We start from the raw sequence: 14,297 nt of genomic DNA on the forward strand, positions 1-14,297 counted from the left end.
TCACGTGATCAAAATTCAGACAATTGATTCATACTTATGACGGTCACAGCATCCCGGGATCACGTGATCCTCTTTTGCGACCTTCTGACAGGCAAGGTCAATGGGGAAGCCAGATTCAACTGGGGCAAGGGAGGTCATAAGATGGGGCAAGATTCAACAAATTTCTCACTTAGCAACAGAAAGTCGATTTTGGTCATCTGTATAGTGTTTAGATCTCTAATCATGATTTGATGTCTCTCCATGGCTTGATGGGGTTGCAGTCCTCTTTCCCTCTCCCTGCTGTATGTGCTCATAAGATTTTTAAAAAAGGACAAAACCCCTGGAGTTTTGAGGCAGAGAAATTAATATAAACTTAATTAAGATAAACTTAAATATTTAAGCTTATTATTGTTTGAACTTAATTGTTCTGCCTCCAAACCCCAAAATTTTATTTTTCAAGGCATTTTTTTTGCTCCTCCTTGCACCCAGAGAGGGAGAGCAGATTCCTGAGAAGGACATTGTGTTATATCAGTCAGATTCCTTCCGCCGCTCAAGTCATTTCCAGAAGGGTTTGAAACGGAAAGAACACAACAAAATTGTTTTATGAAAATCAAAATTAAAATAAAATCTTATCCGTGGGAAGTGCAGTGAGGAGGAGAACTGCAACTGTTGGTGTTCATCTCTAGCAACCTTTCCCGCCAGCCAGGTGCTGGGGGACGATGGATGCTGTAGTCTCTGTAAGAGGCCAACTTAGGTAACGTTGGTGCCTATTGTGAGTGTTTAAAACACAGGTTAACCACCTGCGGGTGAACACAGAGGAGACTCCGCCCCCTTGGAGAGCCGGCAGCATCTCCCTCCCCTGGCGTCGGTGGGCGCCCCTAGCAACCAGATCCCGTATCCTAGCAACGGAAGTCGCGGCCTGGACCTGCTGCAGCCACCATGCCATGGAAGGGCTGAGCGCCTCGGCGGCTTTCTGGGATCACCTTCGCCAGCTGTGCCTGGACCAGTTTCCTTGCGGGGTGGGGAGCTGGGTAAGGGGGGGCAGCCCTTTGGGTCTCCCCCAGGGAGAAGGCTAGCTAGGGCAGGGACGGGGGGGGCTATTAGCTGCTATCCTTTTCACTTTTCCCTATTGCCTATTTCCTTAACTTTTTATGACTCTTAACTTTGTTCTTTGTATCTTATGATTTATGTCGACTGCTTACTTAATATCCCATGACTATCACTGAGTGTTTTATGGTGGTGTTTTTTTTATGATTATGATCATGGTTTATCACTTGTTGCTTGTATGGACACAAGAGGGCTTCTGCACCGGAGACAAATTCCGTGTGTGTCCTATTACACTTGGCCAATAAAGAATTCTGTTCTATAAAAATTCTATTCTGAGGTCTCCACACTGGGGGTCTCACTGCCCATCATCCACAGCCAAGCTCTCTGAGGCTTCAGGCCAGCCAAGATATGGCTAATCGTGGCTTATTGCCCAAACCATGGTTAGCCAGGCCCACTCCAAAGAGAGACCCCCTTAGGGCTTAGCACCAGGGGGGAGATGCCTATTATCTGGAGCAACTCTGGGCATCTTCCATGCTCTGTCCTTCAATGGTTTCCCTCCTTCTGTGTCCCCCCCCCCCAGAATAAATCCCGGTTCCCCCCTCGCCTGCCCCTCCGTCTCCACGGCCTGCCTGCCCTCCGACTGGCCACTCTGCCCCGACGCAATGGCCTCCTGTCGCCCAACGAAGAAACGGCGGAGGCCCTGACAGAGTTCCTGCGCTGCCCAGACTCCCCCTGGGCCTTGCCCCCCGACTGCAGCCCCCCTGAGCAGCAGCTGCGGGAGCTGGCCGTGCAGCACCCCCAGATCGTCCGGACCAGCTTCGTCTGCTCCTACTTCAGGTCGCTCCGGATCGTGAACAAAGGGGTGAGTGTGTATGGGGGGGGCTCTGCTGGCCCCCAGACCTTTGGGATTAATATTCCCCCTCTGTAAAATGGGTCTAATGTGCCAATAGGTTCAAACACTGGACTGATGGCTGGGAGGGTCTTCTTCCTTAAGTGTACAGGCTGCCAAATGAGAAATGCTGGTTAGATTTAGGTTAGATTCAATCTCATCACCCCGGATCGTCAACCTCACACAGCTTGAATTGGAAAGCTGGTCTAGAGGGTTGTCTGTGTGAATATGGATTAATCCAAATGACCTCTGGGTGCCTCAAGGCACATTCTCTTGACTCCCTTTTCAGGTGACCGAAATCGATGGGGGTTTGTTAAAGTTCCCCAATTTGGAAGAGCTGATCTTAACAGCAAACCATATCAGCACCATCCCGGCTGCCAATCTCCCTCCGGGCCTCAAGGTAAATCAAAGGAACAATTTCCCCCTCTGTGGTGTTTCTATAAAGCAGGGCACACTGGCTGTGACTCCTAGTGGAGAGAGCACAAGGCTGACCTTTACCATTAGTCAATTATATGGGCCCAATTACCTTCTCCTCTAAGGAACAAAAAGCAAACTGAAAAACAAGGGTATTTGTCACTTTTATTTCATCTGAATTACTGGTAGTCCTCAGTTTATAACCGTCATTTGTTCAGTGACCATTTGAAGTTACAACAGCACTGAAAAAAGAGATTTATGACCGTTTTTCACACTTAATGTTTGTTGCAGCATCCCCTTGGTCATGTGATCAAAATTCGGATGCTCAGCAACTGGCATGGACTTACGACTGTTGTAGAGTCCCGGGGTCATGTGGTCAGCTGACCTTTGACCCAAAAAGTCAATGGCGAAAGCCGGATTCATTTAACGACCTCACGATTCACTTAAGAACTGCAGTGGTTCTCTTAACTACAGCAAAAGAGGTCGCAAAACGGGATACAACTCACTCAACAACGTGTGGTATAAGTCGAATATCTGCATTTGAATTGGAAGCATCAGATGGTTTTTTTTGGGGGGGAAGAGATAGGTGAGAACCTATATCAGATCATAAGCAGATTAAACCCCCCCAGATTCGCTTTGCAGAGTGAGATGGGCAGGCACGTAAATAAAGTCCTGCTCCTTATTTGCCCCCCCCCTCCCCTCGCGTAAGCCTGGCCCTATTTACGTAGGGGGAGAAAACGGCACAAAACCCATGACGTAAAAGGATCTTATCCAAAGAGTGTAATAAAGGTGAGAGACACGTGAATAAGATAAATTTTAGAAAATCCCAACTTGGGTGGGTGGGTGGGTGAGTGGGGCAGCCCAAACTTTAACAAAACTGGGCCTGATTCATTCCTGGATGGCTGACGAGATCCTCACGAGGAAAATAGGTAAAAACCCTTTGAAAGATCTTCCAAGGATAAATCAGTTTTCTCTCATGGGTGGAAAATGATAAGAAAGTGAACACGGAGTCCAGAGGATCGAAACCCCCCTTGGGAGTCTCCCTCCTGTGGCCATCGCTCTGTCACCTCACCGTATTTGGGCATGTGGTGAAGTGGCTTTCCTGTCGGCTGAAGAAGAAAGATAAAATGGCTGTTATCGCTGGCTGCATGTATCCCTCACCCGCCAGCCTTATCTTGCGGCTGAAGTACAACTCATGGCCAGCAAATCAAGCCCAGCAGTGTTTTTGTTCTCCTAACGGTGAGAGCAGTTCACCAGTGGAACTGCTTGCCTCCAGAAGTTGTGGTGCTTCATCACTGGAGACTTTTAAGAAGAGTCTGGACAGGCACTTGCCTGAGATGGTATACGGTCTCCTGCTTGAGCAGGGGGCTGGACTAGAAGACCTCCAAGGTCCTTCCAGCTCTAGTCTATCCTATCCCTGCCTCCCTCATCAGGTGCTGGAGCTTTGTGGCAATGAGGTGCAGAGTTTAAAAGACCTGTGCACATCCCCCCCAGCTGGACTGCAGCATCTGGGTCTCAGCCACAACTGCCAGCTCGGTTCCTCGGAGGAACAATATTTGGCAGCTGCTTTCTGGTAAGCACCAAGGGAGCCAGTTACAGGCAGGGTAACCTGTCCAGCCAAGAGATTCCCCCCCCCTTTTAAAAAGGGGCTGTTTCCCTTCCCACACCGCAAATCTGCTCCTCCTAGTTGCCCTGGAGAAAGGAGAGCAGGGCAGGGGGCTTCACACAGGATGGAGAGAGCAAAGGAACCTCTCAGACGAGATGAGCCGTGTCTCACCCCCAGGTTGAAATCCCCCTCCAGGCACCCAGAGGTGAAGAGAAGCCATGGCTGTCCTGCCTTGCTCCAAAAATGGAGGGTGGAAAAAATGGCCTCTTAGTTTTCTCCAAGCGATGAACATTCAAAGGGTTTGAGACGAGAACAAAGGAGAGTTTTAAGCCTAGCCTAAACTCTCTTTCCGGGATGGGGAGCTTGCTGCTCTCTGAGCTTGGTGGTTTTCTTGCAGCCGTCTCATTACCCATCTAGGTAACGTCATCAGCGCAGCAGGGATGATGTTACTTAACTGGGTCATGAAAAGTCTGCAAAAATGGTCAGAGAGCACAAAGGAGCCTTCCTTTCAATCCCGGGCTGCCAATATTCCCTGTTGTGCCTGCGTCTGTTGCCCCCTCTTAGGCCCAACCTGGTCTCTCTGGACTTGAGCTACAACAACTTCACCGACCTGCTGAGCCTCCTTCCCACGCTCTCCAGCTTGAAAAAGCTCCGGATCCTCGTCCTGCAGGGAAACCCCTTTGCCCTCCTTCCGGGTTACCGAGGTTTTACCATCGACAGCCTGCCCCACATCTCTGTCTTCGATGACATCATCATCACCCCGGAGGAGAGGCACCGTTTCCTCAAACTGTCCACCTTCCCAGGTGAGTCTTCCTCCAGTCCTGACCTGGAGGCAACTTCTGTTCCATTGATTAACTGTTCCAACTGTCAGGAAGTTTCTCCTTAGTTCCAGGTTGATTCTCTCCTTGATCGGTTTCCATCCGTTGCTTCCTGTCCTGCCTTCGGGTGCTTTGGAGAATAGCTTGACCCCCCTCTTCTTTGGGGCAGCCCCTCAAATATGGAAACACTATCACGTCAACTCGCTCCCCAGTTTGCTAAACAGTTTCACACGATGTCTCCTGTCTGGAGCTTGGAGAAATTCAGATTTTTTTTTCCTCCCCTGCTTTTCCAGAGGCCTTACTGTCGGATGTCAAACTGATCGTCGCCATTGGCAAAATGCGAGGCCTCCCCAACCCGCTCAACCCAGAGGAACTGGAGGGCAGTCCTGACTCCCCAATCGTCACTCACAGCTACTACGTGACGTATGAATTTGCCACAGGTGAAGAAAAAGGGGAGAAGGCAGTCAGCAAGGTAGGGGTGGAGCTTTTTAGTCATTTGTTTCTAAATTATATCGGGGTGCATGATTTAAAAAAGACCAAATTGGGGATCAAAAGCAGGATAAAGCGTTTGGGGGCATCACAGGTGTGTTTGTGTTCCAGCACAGGGGAGCATTGACCGCAGGGGACGTGGCGAGCTCACCTTTAGTGGCGGTGGATGGAGAGACAACTGAGCCCCTGTCTTCTCAGCCTTCGCCCAAGCTGGACCTGCAGCCTGAGCCAGGAGGTGTGTAAGTTTCTTCCTACGATTAAACACAGCAGGTAGAAAGAAAGGCTCTGCTCCTTGCCCTGCTTGGGGTGTGAGGCGCCCAGCTTTTGAGAATCCTCACTGTGGCTTAAGCAGGCCACTGGAGATACACGATACGTTGACTGTCACCAAATGAGCAAGGTTTAGCCAGCAAGCCAGGCCACGAGAATGAAGCAAAGTTAGGGCCAACTGAGCTTAGCATGGCTGTGGGGAGGACTAGATTAAAAATAATTTTAAAAGCATGCTGCAGGAATGCAGCACAAGCTCACATTTCCCCTATTTTCTTTCTGTGTTTTTACGCCTATAATGGATAGCCAGTTCCTGTCCTTTGCAGAGAAAAACATCCGATTTTCAGTCTATGTGTTGAGGACTTCTGGGTAACTGAAAAATTTGGACCACGAGGATGAGGGTGATGAATCCCTGATTTGTGGCTTCAGCTCTCTTTTACAAAATGTGTCTGCAACCAAGTGGGAGCGATGGTTGACGGAATGGAAAGTTGGTAACTTTTAATTTGTTAAATGGCAATTTTTTTTTCCTTTCTCGCCCACGTAGCAAACATGCACTCGACTCCCAAGAAGGGCTGGGCAGAGGCCATTGACTGCGATTACCGAAAAGAGCATCTCACCCAGGATCTGGGGGCTCTCAAGGCTTATCTTCTTGCTGGAACCACCATCTCCGTTGTTGAGGAAAAGGTGCAGTCCTTTTTGTTAAGCTTTGGTTCATAAAAACTTCTCCTTGGACTGGTGTGAGCCTGTCTTCTCTTAAGTACATCGTGCCATTCGAGCAGTTCAGCAGAGCTCAACCCTTTGTGTTTTTTTAAACTTGGTTTTCCCAACTTGGACGAAGTTTTTCTCCTTGTCTGCAATAAAGACATTTTTTTTGCAAGTCTTCCTTCCTTCCTTCCTTCCTTCCTTCCTTCCTTCCTTCCTTCCTTCCTTCCCTCCCCTCCCCTCCCCTCCCCTCCCCTTTTCCTGTTCTCTCCAACTTTCTCTTTCACCCAGAGCAATGAAACACACCTTTTCCAGGTTGTCTCCTGGCCTGTGGTCCTGACTCCTGAAGAAAAAACAAGCAAGAAAGGGAAGGGGAAAGGAGAGAAAGGAAAAGCCGATTCGGGGAAGGCAGACAAAGGGAAGGAGAAAGGGAAGGAGAAAGACACTGGAAAGGTAAGGCTTTATTCAAGGCCCCGTTGAGAATTGTGGGAAGCCAAACCTCGTGTTTTGTGTCACTTCCAAGATTGGAGGATAGAGAGAAAAACAGATCCATGCAATCACATCCACAGTGTGTTTATGGGGGTCAAAAAAGTCAATATGGTGGCCGTAGCCCTGCAGTCAGATTCCTTTCTGTGTCCAACCAGGGTGGGAACAAAAAGAAAAAGAAAGCCCCTTCCCCAGAGCTCCGAAACGACCCCCCCATCGTGAGGATCCTGGGCTCCCTTCATGTCAGCTTAGAGAAACTGCTAGCCGGGGCATCGTTGCTGGAGACCACCTGTGATTTTGGGGTACAGATAACCGAGCGGAGCGTCTCCCTGCCATCGCCCAAAGACAAGGTACCCGCTGAGAAGCAGAGTTCTTTTCAAAATCTGGCTGCACTGAATGTGTGGAAAGATATTTATTTAACCAGTTTGTATAGTTGCTCATCTCAACAAGTGATGGTGAGCTATATTAAATAAAAACGAAAAGACCAATATTAAATAAAAATAAAAGCAATATCAGATAGAAAGCAGTAAATAAAAAAAATGATATGGAAGAAATATAAAAACCAGTCTGAATTAAAAGTAACAAGGGATGTTTCTGCCACTGGGTGAAATGCAGAAATCTTTATCTTCTACTTTGCAGGAGAGCAAGAAGGGTGCAAAAAAAGATGCCAAAGCCAAATCTGGGATCGACATCGCAATCTCTCGAAAAACACCCCCACCCCCAACCCCCTCCCCTACCAGAGGTAAGCTAGACAGCTCAGCTTCCGGAGTATCTGCAACTGCGAGCGTATTTTAACCATCTGGATGACGACTCTCCAAGTTTCTTGGATTGCAAACAGGCTCTCATCTAATACTAAAACGTTAAGTGTATTCAAAAGTGGTTGTCTTTATTTTTGTATTTAACACCTGTCCTTCCATCTTGAGCCCCTAGTGGTGTGCAAGATCTCAATGGCAAGGTTTCGCTGCCCTCATATGGACTAGGAACTTTTTAAAAAAGAAAAACGATTGGCAAACCACAGTGACCTGAGCTCCATGGCTTGAGGGGCTCATTACACCTCCAGGTTCTAGGATTGTAATGACCGTTTCTGAATCGTGGCCACTTGAAGATGGTTGGACTCCAATTCCCAGCATGCTGGCTGGCCAGGGAATTCTGGGAGTTGAAGTCCACTCCTCTTCAAGTGGCCATGGTTGAGAAACACTGGTGCTGGCTTTCTCCCAACGGTATCCTTGACTTTGACTGGATTTCAACTTCGGGCGAACCTCAGCCTACCCAAGCCGGTCGGAGGGTACCTTGAAGGTGTCCACGTGGTTTTGTAAATGTTGGAAAGTTCACACGAGAGACAATCAGGTTCAGAAAGGAAGCGATGAACCTTCACAGCTGCTAGCAGAGCGATTTATTTCTGATTTTATTTTTCCTTTGCAGGAAAGGGGCGGAAGAAGGACTCTCCGGAGGGACCCGATTCGCAACTCAGCCAGCCCGTGCCTTTGACTGTGGAGTTTCAGATGCAACACATCAAGTGGGAATCGGCTTCCCCCATCTTAAAAATGCAGGAAGCCTCAGAATAGGCTTGCAGAGAGCAAGACCCGTTTGGCTCTTAAGAGAAGAGGAGGCTCTGGGTGCACATTCTGAGGCTGGTCCTTTCCTGAGTGATGTGGCTCTTCGCTGCTTTGTGCAATGTATAGACTCCTCCTTTAGACCAGAGTTTCTGCTGGTTGGGGAATTCTGGGGGTTGAAATCTACCCATCTTAACAGCTGGCAAGATTGGGAATCGCCACGTAAGAGCAAAGAGGAATAACCTAGAAGTTAACAGACAACAGCAACACTTTCCAATCAACACGCTCCAATCAACACCCAGATTTATGTGTGACTGCACAAGGACATTGCATACATTAAATGATAAAACATATGCCGGAATCAGCAAACTAAAAGCAGATGCAATGCACTGGTTTTAGCTAAACACAAACTTAGCTAAAGTGGGTCTAAAAACTTGGCATCAAGAGCAAAGTCAATAAACTGAAAATAACTAAGAGAGAAGTCTTATCTGCTTAACAACACTCCAGATGTTGTCTGTTTCACACAGCTCCCCGTGTGAGTTCTGAATGTGGTGCTTCAAAGAGGGGGTTTGTCCTAGATGACCCCGAGGCTGCAGCTAAGCTTGGTCTGCCAAATTCCTCAACCATAACAACAGATGTTTTTTTCCATCACACTTTCAATCTCGCTGTTAACAAAGGAGTCGAGTTGTGTTCCTCAGGCTTTTATTTTAAAAATTGGCTCAGGGAGAATGATCCCAAGTACATCGGTAGAAAAACAACACAAAAATGACATTTAGCCTCCAAACTGTTAAATTTTCCACAACTAATGTTTGAAATTTCAGGTAGAGCATTTGTCCTTCACAACACCAGCACCTTTCGCTTTTTTTTTGAAAAAACAGCAACACAAGACACAGCCCTTAGTGATTACAATGTGCGATTATCTCTATAGATTCTGGCTGAGGAGGGATCATCTCAAATCAGTCCTCCGGCGCCAGAAAAATCACCCCTTTGTAGGATTACTTCGCATTTGCATAGCTGTGAATTTAAACACACAGGCAACAGAACACCCACAGCTCAAAGCTGAGGGCCAACCAGGCTGGGGAAGCCAGAGAGACGGAGCGGCACCTATTCCTCCACTTCTGTGCCATCCCTTCCCACCAAGCAGGATCGTGTCCATGCTAGCAATCCTCAATCTTCACGAAGGTAGGCTTCCTCTGTCTCTTCCCTGACGGCCTGCTGAGAGGTTGGTAGCAACGGATCCTCTTCCTTCAGCTTCAGGAGCTCCTCCGTCTGCGCCTCAGCCAACTTGGTTTCGGCCTTCTGGGACAGCTGCCGCGCTTCTTGGACTTGGGTCTTCACTAGCTGGATGTGGCTATGGGTTGACACTGAGGCCTGGTCAGCCCCTGGAAAAAGAAGGATGCAATGTCTTTTGTTTTTGCAGAGGAAGCCTGCAAAGAGTTTGTGCATTTTCAAGGCCACTCAGATTAAGGACAACCCAAGTCATACTAGGACTGGGATCCAGACATGGTAGACTTAACTAAAGCCAACATGATTAACAACTCCCACTGATTCTACCTCTGGATTTAACCCACGATATATAATTTTCTTGTTGGCAAAGCTAGAAAGGCCCTGGTTTCTCCAGTAATTGGTCAAACGTTTTAGAATGAATACACCCCCCCCCTTTATATCACGCACGAGCTCCTCCTCAAGACCACCAGGTCAACTGGAGTTCCTATTATGCATTTAGGAGTTACTGAAGGGTTAAAGGCATATTCTGAAGAAGGTCTGAAGGGAGTTAAGTAACTTCAGTGCTGTTCCACCCTTTCAGACACTGTTCAGTGAAATGTAACATTTCTTGCTAAAACATTTTTCCGACAGGTGGAAAAATGAAGAAGCTATTTGATTCTGTCAACAGTTTGAAAGGGGGGTGGGTTAAGATTAAGAGGCTTGCCCATCTCTCACCTGACTGATATGCTGCTTCTGCGGCCATCTCTGAAAGTCTCAGAGCGGTCATCCACCTGGATTCCAATTTGAGATATTCTTGCTGTTTTGTCGTCATCTAAGCAAAGCCAGAATTAAAACAATGAAATCTGGCACATTTTTTGCACAGCTTACAGATCGCTCTCACCTGAGGTTCCTTATTTATGGTCACCCATTAGAAACGACTAAGGATCTGACCCTCTTGGGTCCACACACAACACTGTCAAGATGGTGGAGACCTCCTGAGTCCCTGAAGGGCAAAAAGGCACCAAGATCAGGTTGCTTACTTCCACTCGGGCCCCGATGATCACTTGCCAAACCGCATCCTCTTCTTTGGAATTCATTTTCCCCAGGAGATGCGTGTATTTCTGGTACAGGGACACCAGTGTGTAAACTGCCTGTAAATAAACGCAGCCTGTTAAGGCTGTGCTTGTCTGGAGTTTAACATTTACTTTTTACTTTATATTTGGCAATTATAGGGCACTTCTTGGAACCAAGCTTTCCTAGAGTGGCTTAACATGGAGCTGTATGTGCACCACACCGCCAGACGTGGCATCCTGAAGGCAGGTGTCTTACCGTTGTATATTCCGTTAGAGCATCAATTAATGCGTAAGTGGTTTGAGAAAGGAGAGTCCCGGTGCTGTCAGTTACTAAAGAGACCGCTCTTCGGATCAAGGCTTCATTGCTTAGAGAACCCGGATCGTGTTTCTGAAAGACAAACATTAGTTGCTCCTTCAAAAACAGAACGACTTTTCAAAACTGGCAGAGAAGGAAATAATGTGTGTTTTCATTAAAAAGAAAAAAAAGCTAGGAACTGTCATACAACTGGAAACTTGTGTCCCTACAAGTCAACTTGTAAACATAAACATAAGAACACAAGAAATTGAAAGGTTTTACTGGAAAAATAGAGCAACCGTTGGCAAAAGAAATGGCAATAAATCTGGGTGTCCTTATTGCTTTTTAGCCTCTTGCCTAAGATTAAGTGATGGATTAACATATATTTTAAGGGCATAATTTCAGGTAAACTATTGAAAACAACTTGGCTATTGCTGGAACTGATTTCTACTGGGCTCTGCAAAAGCTGTCAAGAGTTGGAGAAGGGAAGAAACTAATGAAGACTTAGCATATAGTGACAGATTTACCTAAAGACGACAGTAAAACTAAAACTAAGGAAAGCTCCTATTCTGGCATTAGAATAACACGGGACTTTCTGGGAAACTACCTGTGCAATAGGAATAGCAGCCAAGGTCATTCCAAATCCCAGAGTGGCCATTTTCTTCCACGGTGCCCTCAATCCAGGTACGCACTGTGTCCTCACATTGGAGAAGAGAGGAAAGTTCCGTCTAGAAAACGACACCCATCCAAGTAAAAGAGCAGCAAGCCAAAAAACAACAAAACGCAAGCCACACAGCCTGAATCCAGCATGTTTAAACTAGCCTTGCTGCAGCATCATGTAAGGAAACGAGGGTTTAATAAACTAATTTCAAATGGCTCCATTAGGAAAGTGGGGGCCCCTCCCTCCTCAGTGGAATCCACAACGGAGTTTAAAAGCACAAAATAAATGACAAAATGGGAAAACCGGCTGCCTTTAGCAACAGAGGCGAAGCAGGTCCAGCCTTTCTCCTTGCAACAGTACCGGCCATTTATGCAACGAATAGCCGATGCCTCCGGTTTCATCCTCCAGGGTGGGCAACAGGGGGCAGTTCCCCCCTCATGGACCCCCCCCCGAGATCCACGTGAAAAAAACCCTTTTCAGAAACCGAAACCAGGTTTTTGGATGTGCCGAAGGCAACCCGCATTTCGTGGACACCAAACCGGGAGGCCTCGCTGACTAACAGCACAGCAGCACAACAGGAGACCCACGCAAGGGACGGCTGCGGATGATGGGAACTGAGGTTCCAGGCTCCCCGGGACCCCCAACCCGCAGAGGCCGCTCGTCCAGCGGTGTAAGGGCCCGAGGAGGGAGAGCCTGGGGAGGCTGGAAAGTGCCGGGATCTCCCAGGGAAGACGAGCCCCGGCCAGGAGCTCTGGAAAGCGGAGGGAAAAAACAGAAGCCGCCATTTCTAAATACCCGAAAAAGGCGCAGCAGCGCCACAGCCAACGGCTCCTCGCCGACGCCATCTTGGCTCTCCCTCTCAATAGCAACAAGGCGCGCAGGAAATGACGTATTCTTACAACGCCCCGTCACCCCAGAGAGACGATGTAGCCTTCCTGCTCCATGTGCCTGCAATTACATCAGTTCCGGGTTTCTTTTCCTTCCCTGGCTCCTCCTCTCTTTCTGCCCACGCACACTTTATTGTGATGTCATCGTTTCTTTTCTGTTCCACTCTAGGACGGAACGAGTTTCCTTCAACTTCCAACGGAAAGCAAAGGTCTGCACCATAGAGCCAGCGAAGCCTAGATCGCCAGACCACAGTCGGTTGTTATTCTTTCCCCGAAACAGAAAAGCCTAGTTCTAATGAAGAAAGGGGGATCACGCGCATGCGCCCTAAAGATAATTTGATTCATTGAAGAGGGCGCATGCGCCCCTTTACCTGTCACTTGATAAGTTTTGTGCAATACTTTTAATGTTACTAATTTGGTCCTCTAATGCTAAAATAAAATTTTCCTAGATGTTTGCGAACATCTGATAAACTTTTCAAAGGAGTTAAGCAGTGAACAGCATCATAAAATGAATTTTCAGAATATTTTAAAATTACTTTTAATAATTTTTATTTCTTTCTGTTATTTCTTCATCAAAATATAAGGGGTTCCGGGCATTTCATTCATTACATTTTTAATTGGCTTGCAAGGTCTAATTAGTGTATATGTTTGTATGTGATTAAAAACTAACTTTAATCATTGTTAATACTGAGGTCAGAATTAAGCGCTTCTGAATCCTATTATTTTACACATATTCACACACTTCAAGCAGGCTGCTTTGCACAAAACAGGCATTAATGTTAAGTCAGCAAGCTGGATGGGAACCTCTGCTAAATCTTTCAGTCTGACTCAAATTATTGGGTAATTAATTTCCCCTTAAGAGAAACTGAAGCATTCAGGAGCTTCAGACAAAATTCCCGTACTTGTACAGCATATTTTTGTCACGTACATTAAAGGGTTGGAGTTAAATTATGTTATGTTAAATTTTATTAATAAGAAATGGAGAACAATAAAAAGCAGCTTTGTTGTTACTTAACTTTTACCTAAACATTTATCAATCATTCAGAATATGTAGGACAGTATTTTCTTTTTTTTTCAAAAGTTTACACATTATAAGATGTAGCAATGTGAATTGTTATGCTTAAATTTTTGAACATTTAACACAGACAATCTTAGACTTGCAAGTAATTTTATTGAGCCGTTTTTTGAAGAGGAAGCTGTCTGGTGCAGGAAATATAAAAACCTCATTAAAAAAAAATTCAAAAGTGCAGATTGGGAGTTAATTTCAGAGTTCAATCAAAGTGAGAAAAAAAATTGACCCTGAAGCGTTTAAGAATATCAGGAAATAAAAGGCATGTTATAACTTGCTCAGCCGCATCCAGCTTTTGAGATGGATATTCCTGCGAGATTATATATTAAAAAAAATGGATTGGAGAGATGAAGTGCATTAATCACTCTTCGAGATTCTGATACTTGATAAATAGATTTTAAAAAAGAAACCTTAGATTGAAACCAAAGGGTTCTTTAAAAAGCATCAGAATTATCACGAAACAAAATTTAAGTCTGGAAAAACGCTGGAACAGGAAAGGATGTCTTGTCCAGCTGAGGTCTCCGGGCTCCAGAACTGCAACAGGGTGTTGTCACTTTAGCACAAGGAAGTAAGTCGTCCATCCAGCCAACAACAGCGCTCCAAACAAGACGGTGTAACTGAACAGCACAAAAGCCAGGAGTTCCTTCAGCACTTTCAGAAAATGAAGAGTAAAGGAGTCTTGCATCATCCTGGATTTCAAAGTTGGTGGGGAGAACTGCATGGGAACAGCTGGCTCTGGAAGAGGAAGGGAAGGAGTGAAAAGAGAACGGCAAAATTAAAGATGCCACAAAATAGGAGCTGGTTCGTGATCTACGGCAGGGACTTAAAGCAGTGCATATCAGACAGAACTAGTGAGAAA

General features: G+C 46.5%; 3 protein-coding genes across 4 annotated transcripts in view; 2 read left to right on the forward strand and 1 right to left on the reverse strand.

The window, feature by feature from the left end:
* Positions 1-897, forward strand: part of LOC120316743 (MLX interacting protein) — a 28,935-nt gene extending 28,038 nt beyond the window's left edge. Inside the window, exon 16 of the transcript XR_005559044.1 lies at positions 771-897. The gene's annotated coding sequence lies outside the window, so the exon portion shown is untranslated. The remainder of the gene's footprint in view (positions 1-770) is intronic.
* Positions 886-8,721, forward strand: LRRC43 (leucine rich repeat containing 43). Of its 2 annotated transcripts, none has more exons than XM_039362689.1 (12): positions 886-1,010; positions 1,607-1,888; positions 2,205-2,315; positions 3,763-3,902; positions 4,500-4,738; positions 5,047-5,225; positions 5,354-5,477; positions 6,051-6,190; positions 6,524-6,661; positions 6,853-7,044; positions 7,334-7,436; positions 8,117-8,721. In XM_039362689.1, the coding sequence occupies exons 1-12, from the start codon at positions 924-926 to the stop codon at positions 8,257-8,259; spliced, it is 1,878 nt and encodes a 625-aa protein (XP_039218623.1). In that variant the 5' UTR covers positions 886-923; the 3' UTR covers positions 8,260-8,721. The 2 variants fall into 2 exon arrangements, with proteins under 2 accessions (XP_039218623.1, XP_039218624.1); XM_039362690.1 differs by having other exon boundaries at positions 896-998.
* Positions 8,722-8,932: 211 nt separating this feature from the next.
* DIABLO (diablo IAP-binding mitochondrial protein) lies at positions 8,933-12,671 on the reverse strand. Its single transcript, XM_039362695.1, has 6 exons — positions 12,278-12,671; positions 11,429-11,549; positions 10,783-10,914; positions 10,494-10,604; positions 10,189-10,285; positions 8,933-9,629 (listed from the first exon to the last, which is right to left on the reverse strand). Exons 1-6 carry the CDS (start codon positions 12,325-12,327, stop codon positions 9,415-9,417), a joined length of 726 nt encoding a protein of 241 aa, XP_039218629.1. The 5' UTR covers positions 12,328-12,671; the 3' UTR covers positions 8,933-9,414.
* Positions 12,672-14,297: the final 1,626 nt, after the last annotated feature.

This window comes from Crotalus tigris, unplaced genomic scaffold (genome assembly GCF_016545835.1).
Source record: "Crotalus tigris isolate CLP2741 ecotype Arizona unplaced genomic scaffold, ASM1654583v1 scf7180000019478.12717781048:2074007, whole genome shotgun sequence".
NCBI classification, from domain to species: domain Eukaryota; kingdom Metazoa; phylum Chordata; class Lepidosauria; order Squamata; family Viperidae; genus Crotalus; species Crotalus tigris.

Excerpts from the sequence above, each read along its gene's own strand:
- LRRC43 (XM_039362689.1), top strand. The coding sequence starts at position 924 with ATGGAAGGGCTGAGCGCCTCGGCGGCTTTCTGGGATCACCTTCGCCAG. Across the intron at positions 4,739-5,046 it reads CAAACTGTCCACCTTCCCAG|AGGCCTTACTGTCGGATGTC; the intron begins GTGAGTCTTCCT and ends CTGCTTTTCCAG. Across the intron at positions 7,045-7,333 it reads TGCCATCGCCCAAAGACAAG|GAGAGCAAGAAGGGTGCAAA; the intron begins GTACCCGCTGAG and ends TCTACTTTGCAG.
- DIABLO (XM_039362695.1), bottom strand. The coding sequence starts at position 12,327 with ATGGCGTCGGCGAGGAGCCGTTGGCTGTGGCGCTGCTGCGCCTTTTTC. Across the intron at positions 10,605-10,782 it reads CTCTAACGGAATATACAACG|GCAGTTTACACACTGGTGTC; the intron begins GTAAGACACCTG and ends GTTTATTTACAG. Across the intron at positions 10,286-10,493 it reads TCATCGGGGCCCGAGTGGAA|ATGACGACAAAACAGCAAGA; the intron begins GTAAGCAACCTG and ends GGCTTTGCTTAG.